At 40.3% G+C, this 12,989-nt stretch overlaps 1 protein-coding gene across 1 annotated transcript in view; it reads right to left on the bottom strand.

The window, feature by feature from the left end:
* LOC134793497 (E3 ubiquitin-protein ligase Ufd4) overlaps positions 1-12,989 on the bottom strand; it is a 76,854-nt gene that overhangs the window by 15,860 nt on the left and 48,005 nt on the right. The window contains exons 27-34 of the mRNA XM_063765079.1: positions 12,254-12,404; positions 11,770-11,908; positions 11,150-11,319; positions 9,793-9,903; positions 9,233-9,342; positions 8,971-9,106; positions 6,199-6,321; positions 4,656-4,833 (exon numbers count right to left, since the gene is read on the bottom strand). Coding sequence (XP_063621149.1) covers positions 4,656-4,833; positions 6,199-6,321; positions 8,971-9,106; positions 9,233-9,342; positions 9,793-9,903; positions 11,150-11,319; positions 11,770-11,908; positions 12,254-12,404 — 1,118 coding nt within the window. The remainder of the gene's footprint in view (positions 1-4,655; positions 4,834-6,198; positions 6,322-8,970; positions 9,107-9,232; positions 9,343-9,792; positions 9,904-11,149; positions 11,320-11,769; positions 11,909-12,253; positions 12,405-12,989) is intronic.

The raw sequence follows: 12,989 nt of genomic DNA on the forward strand, positions 1-12,989 counted from the left end.
AACGTTAATAATTTGATGCATAATAAGCAGTTTGGTTTTACACGGGGTCGCTCAACAACCGATGCCGGTGTTGAGCTAATTAAGCATATTTTCGATGCCTGGGAGGAGTCACGAGATGCTTTAGGTGTCTTCTGTGATTTATCTAAGGCCTTCGACTGTGTTTGTCATGAAACATTAATCAGGAAACTTCATTATTACGGAGTTAGAGGATCGGCACTGAATTTACTTAAGTCCTACTTAAATGGTAGAATACAAAGGGTCGATGTGAATGGACAGCGATCACCTGGGTCATTGGTCTCTATGGGTGTACCACAGGGATCAATATTGGGACCTTTCCTGTTCCTTATCTACATAAATGACTTGCCATTCCTTGTTAAGACCCACCATGATATAGTATTGTTTGCAGACGACACCTCACTTATTTTCAAAGTCAAACGACAGCAACAAGCTTACAATGATGTAAACAATGCCATTTCAAAAGTAGTAAATTGGTTCAATGTTAATAATTTATTGTTAAATGAGAAAAAGACTAAATGTATTAAGTTTGTCACTAGTAGTAACGTAAGGCATGTGCAAACAAGTGTCATTGTGAAGGATGAGGAATTGGAATTAGTTGATAGTACAGTTTTTCTTGGTATAACTTTAGATTCTAAACTCCAGTGGGGTCCCCATATTGCTACTCTTTCGAATAGACTGAGCTCTGCAGCTTTTGCAGTGAGCAAAATCCGTCAGTTAACTGACGTGAAAACAGCTCGATTAGTATATTTTAGTTACTTCCATAGCATTATGGCATATGGTATTTTACTGTGGGGCGGTGCTTCAGAGATAAATACCATTTTTGTTCTGCAGAAGAGGGCTATTCGAGCAATATACAAAATGAACCATAGAGACTCACTTAGAGATAAATTTAAGGAAATTGACATAATGACAGTGCACTGTCAATACATTTATGAGAATATTCTGTATGTACATAAAAATATTGTAAATTTTAGGAAAAATTGTGAAATTCATAATATTAATACTAGAAATAAACATAAGCTCGCAGTGCCCTTCACTCGGCTCCATAAAATTAAAAAATCATTCATGGGTAATTGTGTAAGATTTTATAATAAACTTCCAAACCATATTACTGAATTATCTATTAATAAATTTAAGAATTATGTAAAGCGTAAACTTATTTCTAAAGCTTATTATACCACACAAGACTACATGAATGATATTACAACGTGGGATTAATTGTTATTCGAAATGATTATTTATTTATTAGGTACATTTGATTATTGATGAGGAAATGGATATTCCGATGTAATACTATCTACTTCTTTTGTTACTTATGCTTTTTTTTTTGACATTTAGATTTTATTCTAGAAATTCTAGACTAGTATTTTTTTATACAATCTTTTTAATGTTTGACGATCCTTTTGTGAAATTCTTAGTGTTAAATTTGATATGTATAATAATCCAATTTTATTATGGAATAATATTAACATCAATAAATTGCTCTGATAATTAGATTAAGATTAATTACGATTCATAAGAGCTTGTTGCTAGGCCTACATGAATAAAGTATATTTTTGATTTGATTTGATTTGATTTGCAGTTGAGGCATTACAAAATGATACAATACAAAAACATATATATTGTTTATTAACAGGTAAAATATTTGCGACATGGTGGCGGGCGTATGTAGGTACATAAAAAGCGTTGAGATAACAATAGCATTCATAATAATGAGACGCGCATGCAGGTCTGCCCATTATAGCCGTAAGCAAATAGTTAATAAATGATGTGATTTATGCTAAATAGACGAGAAGTACTTTGGCAGTCATTTGTGAAGGCAAAGGGCAACAACAGAGTATATAATAATCATATTTACATGCAAACGTGTACATACTGATATAACATAAACATAGTAGTCACTTTAACTTAAATAGATCCGAATCGTTATTTATCGCGACGATTTTAGACGTGTCGGTCTTACGCATGAGGATCTTGCAATCGCGAGTCCAAAGGTATGCATACTGGAGCTCAGCTTTCCTTTCCCTGGCGCGTTTTAATAGCAGTTTATTTGTCGGCGTGAGGTGATCACTTATGAATATGGCACGAGCCGGTCCCTCCGTGCCGATGTCTGTGGTGGTGAGGCCGCGGCGCGCGCGCACTGCTGCCAGCAGCTGGTCCTTGCACAGCCGCCTGGTGAATTTAACTATAATCGCGGGGGGACGTGGTTCTGTCGCATTGCTACCCATGCTTCTCTCGCCTGTTACGTTGCCTTCCGAGTTGGTGTCAACTTGACCAGTATTTCTGCTAACGAAACGGCGGACGCGATGTATGGAATCCACCTCTTTAGCCTCCAGATGTACACCAACTTTTTTGTAAATAGTGTCCAGTATCACTAAAAGGTTTTCGCCCTTCTTATACGGTATTCCAGATACTTCGACGTTGTTCATTCGTGCATTTTGGTCGCGCACATGCAATTCATTTTGTAGGTTATGTATTGTCTGACTTGAGGTGGCAAGTTCCGATTGTAATTTCGAAACGACTTTCGCACTGCTTTCCAGAGCAATCACTCTGTCTTCTAAACTGGAAAACCGGGATTCCATCTCATTCCATTTTGCATTTAATGAGTCAACAGAATTGGAGATTCGCTCAATGTCTGACCTAGCGGCGCCGAACTCTGCCCTAAAACCTCTCAGCTCCTCGAGAATGGTGGATATGTCCTGCGAATTATCGGGGCCAGCACGACATTTCTGGCATCGTATTCCTGCTCTTCGATCCATGTTCATTTTTCGGTAGGTGGTTTCCACTACGCCGATGCACCCAAAGTGAAATTGACTACGGCAGCTGCCACAGTCCACACCATCAATCACTGGTTCACTACAAGTTTTACACTTCATGATGACAATATTTATATATAAAGATATTTTTTTTTTCCTTATATTCGCGGTTAGTAAATCGTTAGTTAAGCGCGCACGAAACTGGTTTCTTATCGGTGCGCGCGACGATCGCTAGCCGCGGCCGCTAAGAGCGAAGTAATGTACCTAGTATTTGTAACATAGTTAATTAAATTAGTTACCCGTTATCATTTATTCATCTTTAATGTGTAAATACTCTATGAAGTGATGACTGATAGCCCACTGAAGTGGCCACTTAGAAAACAAATAAATAGCTGACATGCGCCATTATGACTGTTGTTCATACTTATATTTGGAATTTCACATTATAAATACTAGGTACCAAATACTAAGTACAAATACTCGAAAGTGAATTGATTGATTTGCGAACCTTACCTATGATTCTGACATGCCACGAAAATGCCCGCTGGAGTCCGACGTATGCTCATGAGTTACGAGAAGGTGTCGTTGACCAACCCGCCGGGCCGCGGCTGCTCGCGTATCTTATTTTTTTTTTTTTTCTTTATTTAGAAACAAACAGTCTCTTATAGTAATAAATTATTACAGTAAACGGTTATTAGACTTATAGACCTACAGTTTCCTTAATAAGAATATATAAACCATACAACTTATATAAGTAGTACTAAAACTAAATGGAATTTCAAAGTTGAAATGAAATTAAAGTTACTAAAATACTCAATGGAATTTCGAATTTGGAATGAAATAGAAGTTACAAAAATACTCGTGCATCCTAAAGAAAACGGATAAATTTAATAACAAACAAAAAGTGCACTTAGAGTTATAAACTATCTAATTAAAGCCTATTAATACACTTCAAGGTCAGTCGTTTGAAACTATATAACTTTTCATTGAAAATATCTAAATTTTGAAATTTATCATCGTACGTCCTGCATGCTCTTCTAATGAAACCGTTTCTCGCGTATGAAGTTCGGCTACGAGGAATATAAAAGAGGTTCTTCTTTCTACATGCTCGCTCACAACGACGGGGTACTCTAAAGGAAAGAGATTTTAACAACTCAGGGGCGTCGATAATGTTCTTATCTTAATGATCTTAGCTGTATACTTTTGGTTTATTTACTAGTTTAAAGTATTATTTTTGTAAACTCGTAGAAAAACTATTGTATACAATAGTGCTATAATCAAGCTTTTCAATCTCGTACCTTACTTAGGCAACGAAGCTTTTGTATAAAATACTATTAAGTAGAGTCGTAAAGCAATCTTATATTATAGGAGCCCTAGTACCACAGACAAAACATCCTCCAGACTGAGCATAGTCGCGCTACCCCCTCTGCCACGCATACGGTAATTTTACTCCATGTTCGAGTCGAAAGTGTCTTTGTGTGATGTCCGTGTCTTTGAACGGACCAATCACGGCACGGGACTTCGCTCACCTCGTCCCGCGCACCCCCGCATTTTTGGCATCATCGGTTGCATGAAATAATTGCTCTAAACTCGGTCTAGAGGATTCCTAGTCTATGCCTAGTACTGACAGCTGCAGTACGTCATACATATGCTGTAACTAGATTTTCAAGCGATAACGATAACATTTAACAATCCCTTTACAACAAATCTATAGCCACCAGTAGATGCATCCCCGCTGGCAACTAAAACTTCGGTTTTAAAAATCTGGCGAAGCGATCAAAGGTGAAACGAAAACTGGCGACATTACAGCCGGGACACGACCTCTTCTACCATGTTTGCCTTTGTGAATTGCGGCGTTCCTGCAACAATGACAGTACTTACCGACGGTCTGGTTGAGGTTGGTGCGGCCGGGGCGCGGGTCGAAGGCGGGTATGAGCGCGGAGAACTGCCGCTTCAGCACGAACTCGTCGTCCCACGGACGCCGTGCGCGCTGTCCTAGGCCTCCGCGGACCGCTTCCAACGCCTCCTCTTCCATAAGAGACAGCAGGTTGCGGGATACCTGTAAACGTATGCCGTGTTAGAACTTTACTGACGGCGACGAGACGCAAGGCAAGACTCACCCGCCCTTTCCTATTGCCGTTGTCAAGAAAAAAATCGTGATCAGGAGGTAAGATAAACCCAAATGGAAACTCCAGATAGTTACGTTACAGTATAATAGTTTGACCTGGAGCGTTTCAATAGTGTCACAGAATAAATAATAGTACTAGGTACAGAAGGTTCACTCTAACAAAACGCGTATATTACGACAGATGTGACCGCTAGGTGGCGCAAGCGTGAGCAGGCGTCCGTTTCGTAGCATTGCGCGGCAACTACTATGGCTAGACACCAAAATTGGTGTGGGCCGCGGGTGTGTAATGCTTAATATAATTATAAAAAAACTATCATACATTTGTTATAACGCCATTTGATATATTATTGTATGTTATAATGTAATTTTTATTATACGTTTCCTTTATTATATTGTGATTTCATCTAAACTGTCATTATTATAATGCCTAATGTAATATAATTTTCAAATAGTATATAGACATGTTTTATAATGACATTTGTTATATTATATTTTTGTATAACGTAATACTTTATACAATTTTATCAAGTATAAATAGGTACATATATTGTATAACATTTTTTGTCATATTTCATTTACTGATAACGAAAAGTTTTACATACTTTTTATAACTAGTACGCCGGCCTACTGCTTAGCTATTTTATTCTAGGGAGATCGCAGTTCTAACCTAACCTAACCAATTTTTTCACGGTTTTCGTTCTGCGGGAGCCGCAGTTCAAACCTAACCCAAACCACTTTTTTGTTAGAGTATTTTATTCTACGGAGGGTCAAAGTTCTAACCTAACCTAACCCTCCTTTTGTTAGGTAGTTATTCGTTTGTGCGGAGTCGCAGTTCCAACTTAACCTAACCCATTTATGTCATGCAACTATTATGCCACACAAATAATTATGTTATGTCACTTGTTATAACAAATGATATGCTTTAGATTATGTAATAATTATGACAATGTATATTAGACAAAGTGTAAATATACCTTATGACCATTATACCAATAATAACATTATGTATACCGTTAATTAGGTGTTACGGTAGTATGCCATTTATTACGTTATTCAAAATAACGATATATTAAACTATAATATATTAAAAGTAATTATAACAAATGTAATGCACCCGTGGGCCGCATGTACTTTGTAGCGACGCGACGAAATCACAGTGAACCACGCCCTTACAAACACTACTCTTTTAATGCTTATGAAAATGCTAGGAAGCCGATGTATTGCCTGTTCGGCAAGCTGCGAGGGCGCGGGACACAACTGTAGGAGGTCCTCCTAGACACGACTACATGTAGGTACCTCCTGGTAGGCGGGCTCGTTCTCCTTGTCGCTGTCGAGCGCGTCGTCGCCGTCGTCGTCGTCCTCCAGCTCGGCGAGGAGGGCGGGCGCGCGACACGATTCCAGGAAGTCTTCAAGGGACACCTGCCAACATAAGTGCTGAGTTAGCCAAAGGATACCAAATCGAATATAAAACGTGTCAAATTATATTCCATCTGTCCAATTTCTTGGTCCCATGTCATTGCGTCTCACTCTCTCATTAAGCAATATGTGAGATGCAAATAGGTACAGATTGGACCAAGAAATTGGATAGGTGGGATACCACGTTAAAGTTTACTGTAGGTACATAATGATTCATAGTTCTCTCAGTAAAGCTGATAAGTCCACTTTAGCGTACGAACTGAGTGGACACTCGTGCGGAGCTTGCAGCTAGCAGGAGCGTTTATGTTAAATAAATGCATACGGCGTAAGTATTTATCAAGATAAGAAAAATATACTAGTAGTTCGCCCCGAACTGAGAACTCGCGGTTTGCCAAAAATTATATAGAGCGATAGACTTTGTTGCACCTACGTACTCGTATAGTTCGACATAAAATAGTAGAAAATTATTATCAAGAAAAAAAAACCGATTTCTATGGGGGCCGGTGAAAGATTATTGTACATAGATGGGGCACTATGTAGAAAAGGAGGTAAAACCACCCACTTTTCTAGTAAGTAGCATTTCGTTTCTGTAAGTGTCGCAGTTTTAGCCTCACGAACCCACTTCTCTGATAGCAGTTCGGTTCTGTGAGGATTGCAGTTCGAACCTAACCAAAACCACTTTTCTAGCAGCATTTCGTTTCTGTAAGGCTCGCAGTTCTAACCTTACCAGGTAATCATAGTGGTTTATTTAGCTTAGGTATCAGTGGTTTTCCGGGTCAAGGTCCGAGTCCGGGTCCCGGTCCAGTTCCGGGTCCAGGACCAGGTCCAGGTCGAGGTCTAGGTTTTGGTCCAGGTCCAAATCCAGGTCCAAGTCCGGGTCCAGGTCCGGGTTCAGGTCCAGATAAGAGCCCGGATCCAGGTCAGGTCTGGCTCCAGGGCCAGCTCCGTCAAAATCGAAATTCGAAATCGCCAAACGTGTAGTCATTGAAGAGTTCTGTTCTGATCATCATCAGCAGTTCCACTTCATCAAATGCGACAGTTTTTAATGTAAATTCTTGATTTTCTGATGAAAATACACAAATCTCTATACGGATGCCTTTAAGCTTTGAGGAGTTCCCTCGATTCTTCATGGATACCATCATCAGACCTCGAGCTTGGCAAAAATGTGGCTTAAAAACTTAACTTGCTTAGCAAACATAACGAAGAGGACAAATCGCCAAACGTGAACTATGCGTCGTTGAAGAGTTCAGTTCTAATCATCATCAGCAGTTCCACTTCATCAAATGCGACAGTTTTTAATGAAAATGCTTGATTTTCTGATGAAAATACAAAAATCTCTATACGCATGCCTTTAAGATTTGAGGAGTTCCCTCGATTCCTCGTGGATCCCATCATCAGAACTCGAGCTTGACATAAATGTGGCTTAAAAAGTTAACTTGCTTAACAAACATAACGAAGAGGACAAATCGTCAAACGTGAACTATGCGTCGTTGAAGAGTTCCGTTCTGATCATCATCAGCAGTTCCACTTCATCAAATACGTCAGTTTTTAATGAAAATGCTTGATTTTCTGATGAAAATACAAAAATCTCTATACGCATGCCTTTAAGATTTGAGGAGTTCCCTCGATTCCTCATGGATCCCATCATCAGAACTGAGTTTTGACAAAAACGGGACCGATCTGTATGCATATACATACAATCAAAAAAATAATTTTCAAAACCGGTCCATTAATGACGGAGATATGGAGTAACATAGATAAAAAAATCACATTTGAATCTCCTCCTTCTGAGATTTGGAAGTCGGTTAATAAATGAGGGCGCCATTTTCTACGTAGCTGTCACATTTTTGACGTAAAATGCTTACACGTGGCAATTTATAGTCTGTCAAGCCATTTCCATCAGTAGAAAAAAGCGGCTAAAAAATGTAGGCGCGAAGGGTTATCGTCCCATAGAAAATTTGAATATCGCGCCTATTTCTCCTAAAAAACTTGTTTGGCCGACTATAGTATGGAAATTTTAGAGTTCAATTTTATTTTATTCCTACTATTTTATGTCCCACTATAGGCGGCAATGGATTAAAAATCGCGTGGATATATTACAAGGTCTGTGGAGCCCTTAACTGATACTGTATCAAAGGTAAGCCGAAATATTTCCTGTCAAATGTCAAATACCTATATTATGATTAGTTTTTATCTTGCAATTATTTCAAAATGGTAAATTTAAAAACGATATTATAAAAATGCAAGCCCAGCACTTTCATTTGATACCAAACTCGACCACATTTTCTTGCAAAAAGATGACCAGAATAGCAAGACCCCTCACAAACAGCTTTTTAGCCTTCTAAGCTCTTCTAGCTCAATAACCCATTGATCGAGCCTGCTCATAATTTAATGACTAAAATATAATGCCCTCAACTACACTTTTACCCAATTGCATTTAAATTAGAACAAATTTACTTAAGTTCTTGAGTATCAAACTATCCTCTGATAGTTCAGCTTAAAAACATCGAAATGTCGGGACGTGCCCCTAGCCAGCCGCGTGTCCCAAGTCGAATGTAAGAACTTCGTTCGCTTCGCTCGCTCGTTCGATAAAACATGTAAGTGTTATAACAAATATTTTGTAAAAAAAATCTCTGCTCTTTGTAAAAATACCTGCTCGCTCTCGCTGGAAGTAGACGTGAGGGAAAGGGTGAGAGCGTTTTGCGCGTTAGGTGCAAGCGAAGGGTAGCTCTGAGCTGCAGACAGCAGCCCGCCGGGGAAGTTGCTTGATAACGCGAGTCGCACCAAACTATAACATTACATACTATATAGAAATGTTTTCTTATAATGAGACCTTTGTATTATTTTATTTGTCAAAATGGAGCAAGATAGTATATTTTTCAGTCAATTAGTATAGTAAGTGATACGGGCATACCTCGGGAACAGGCTAGTGGAGTGGTTGGTGCGCGCGGCGCGCTGCGGGTTGTGGCCGCGGCCGGCGCCGCCGCGGCCCACGCCCAGCGACTCCAGCAGGCGCGCGGCACCCTGCACGACACAACCATACTTAACCACACAGTTTAAAGGTCGCATTGGTTCACGGGACTCGCTATAAATAAATGCCGGGAACCTATTGACTGGACCCTTTTACAGTACTTTTAGTTACAACTCTGTTGCCACTTTATGGCAAAAACGCTAGAGATAAATAGCAGATCTTCGAATTTTAATATTTGCTGAAGCCTTCCTGAACCGCTCTGTTCAGAATTGCAGCTTCAAGCATTATAGTTTTTAGAATATGTAGTAGACAATAAATGTGATAGTCAAGACATAGGTACATTACATAGATAGATAGAATACTCTTTATTGACACACTTCAGTAAAAAGATACAAAAGAAAAGAAACAATTTATTAAATGAAGAGGCAGACAACAGGCGGTCTTATCGCTAAAGAGCGATCTCTTCCAGACAACCTTTAGGTAGCTGGGTGGATTTATGATACCTGTTGTGTGAGATCCGGTTCGCTGGCACTCATCGTGCCCGAGCCGCTGCCCTGTCCATCATTTTTGTTGTGCTCGTCATATTGCCCCTCTCCGCTTTCGTTGTCTTCGCACTATACACCGACAAAAATATTTAATAAATGTTGGTGGACTTCTTGAAATGAAATCACATAATCTACGAACTATGAAGAACAGATACAATAATTTAAAAGTATTTTTTTTTTTACTAGCCTGTTTGAGTGTCCCACTTTAAATGTATTATTGTATTATATTCAAATCATAATGAAAGAACATACTACGTCGATGCTACCCCTGCTACCAAATTAACTATTACCTTTTACTTCTGTTCGTATAGTTTCTCAAGACTATTTACTTATTACTTCAGAGACTCGAAACATTATGTCGCTAAAATCATTCTAATCAAAAAACTAACGGCGCCTAGATTTTTTTGTAGGAAAGTAAAGTCTACGCAACCTTACAAAAGAATGAATTTTGATGGAAAACAATGCTCAAGAATCTAATGTCATAATTAGATAATTACCCTATTTTAAATGCATTGTGTCAACAAACTACACGGTTTTGGATAAGAAATAGTCCTAAATAGGACAGGGACCTGTATGTACAGGCCAGGAGGTCGCATCGCATGAAGTTGCCTCAGGAGTGCAGCAGGTATGGCCAGGAACGCGTTTGACAACGCCACGTCAGCATTATTATTCGATCCACGGGAGCAACGTTCCTATTTTAACAGGAATACATGTGTCAGAAATTACGCAAGATTGAACCCTATCGCATTGAAATAGAGAACCCTATCGCATCCCGCATAGCGCTATCGCAGTCATTACTGGAAATATACCTGCCTACCTCCTCAAGGCATAAACCGCGTCTACCGCTGATTTCTCTCTGATCTACTGTTTTCACATCAAACAAAGAGGGTTGTACCCACAAAGTTTTGGAATTTGTCACCAACTAGCTAGTCCCCAAAGACAATGTCAAAGGACGAATCTATAAGGTCCAAGAAAAAATCGACGATTCCTAATGTATGAAATAGTTGATTTGATTAGTTTGAGTAGTTAGTTTGTATGAGTAGTTGATGTTGATTTTGTTAGTTTGAAAATCGAACAGAAACCCAGTCACAGTTTTGTTTTTGTAGTAATTATTTTTTAAGATCATTATAATATAGACAATGTTTATCCAGGTATTGGCTATTGTAGTTATAAATTTTGCTATGTTTTTTCATGTCACTGTAATGTTGTATTGAATTGTTAAAGAGCCCTTGCCAAGGCAAATTTTTGTTTTTTTTTTTTAATTTCTGAATTTGAATTCCGGTGCATATTTTTTTTTGATTCAAAGTTAACAAACCTCTTGCGAATTCGCCTCCGGTAGCGGCTCCTTGGCCGGATAAGGCTTGGTGATGTCCGTGATGCTGGTGGGTCCCAGCTCCATGTTGGCGAACGAGTTGCCGCTGAGATCGGCGATGCAGTTGTTGCCCTCCGCGCCCAGCGTTAGAGACTCCACTATCGTCGCCAGATCTACCAACGAGAGGTCTTCACGATCGTCAACTAGTTTTTTTACATAAGCAAGTCAAAATATGCCCCTGCAGTTCTAGCACGGACTGCAGTTCTAAATATTTAAAGCGCAGCATCACATCGCATAGTAGTCAGTCTAGTCACAGCCAGCAGCCTAGCCTAGTAGGCTGGGGTAAAATTACCAGGAATAACTAATTTGCCGGTAATTTGGTCAGTCTACGCAAGCTTACACTAAATAATTGAAAGTAATTCCTTGGCTATCCGGAACAGCTTTATTTAAAATCAATCTGTACCTAGGTTTTAACCTCAAGTCGCCCAAAGGCCTTTAAAAAGGACTTCCACACTATTGTATTTTGAATCTTTGTTTTGACAAACCATTTTTGTCTTGGCAAGTTTTAATTTGTGGGCGGCTAGATGTTAAATCAAACTTATACACACAGAAGTTAGTGTTACCTGTGTTGATGTGATGAGTGGAGTTGTTGATCGCGGACAGGTCGGCGGTGTGCATACGCGGCCGCGTCATGTTGCTGGCCATCTCTTCACCCGATATGTTGTCCGCTGAGGACGCCTGCTCGGTTGACGCTACTGACACCTAATCAACGAGAAATATAGTTTAAAAAAATATGTGTATTCTCCTAAAATGTATGCATGTCCAAAGTTTCACCGTTGCCTAACTCTGAAACCAATAACCATTGTATGAAACACAGCCGAATTCATCTTTGTCTGAGGTGTCGGGTATTCGTTCGTCTGGCGCTTTATATATATCGACGTTTGTTGTGACACATCACACACGATTTAAATTCCCGTCTTAAAGCACAAGGGGTGGGGAAGCGGCCTATTCTAATCTATATTCTGGTGCAAGAAAACCACGGTAGTACTCTCATGTGCCAAAGAACAGTTTTTACAATCCCTGGTATAACATAGTGGGTAGAGTGACCTGGTCCTGCGCGGTGGCGTCGGGCAGGCTGGGGGTGGAGTGGGACTTGCGTCCGCCGCGCGCGCCCTCGGCCGCGCCGCCGCTCACCACCTTGAGGTCGAACTTGCCCTCAGCGCCCATGCGGTACGAGTTGCGCCCGCCGTGCTCCCACCTGACACAAACAATACCCATCATTAACATCATTAAGGGCCACTTGCACCATCCCACTAACCCGGGGTTAAGCGGTTAAACCGTTAACCCAGTGTCAAATTGTATTGGTAACCATGGTAACTCCAGATTTAACCAGTGTACCCCGAGTCAGTAGAATGGTGCAAGTGGCGCTTATTGTGACAAAATCATTCTAACTTAACAGAGAATCGAGATTGATTACTATCATAGAAAATATTGATACACAACTAATCACGCAAAAAAAATATGCCGTAAAAGTAACCCTTCGCAAACAGACGCATTCGCTACGTGTAGTGTAGACACAGATGCGTGCGCTGGTAAATCATCCTGAGATGTGGACCTTGTGTATTGGCAATAAAATTAAAGAATTGTCAGTATTATGCACGACGGTACCTGACGTCCACCCAGCCGTTGTGCAGGTCGGAGGTGACGGTGCCGAGGCCGGGCGGGCTGCCGTCCTGGTCGCGCCACTTCCAGTCGGGCCCGCGCGCCACCTTGGCGCCGGCGCACACTGTGGAGACACATACCTGACGTCCACCCAGCCGTTGTGCAGGTCGGAGGTGACGGT

The sequence above is a fragment of the Cydia splendana genome, chromosome 1, assembly GCF_910591565.1.
Source record: "Cydia splendana chromosome 1, ilCydSple1.2, whole genome shotgun sequence".
Taxonomy (NCBI): domain Eukaryota; kingdom Metazoa; phylum Arthropoda; class Insecta; order Lepidoptera; family Tortricidae; genus Cydia; species Cydia splendana.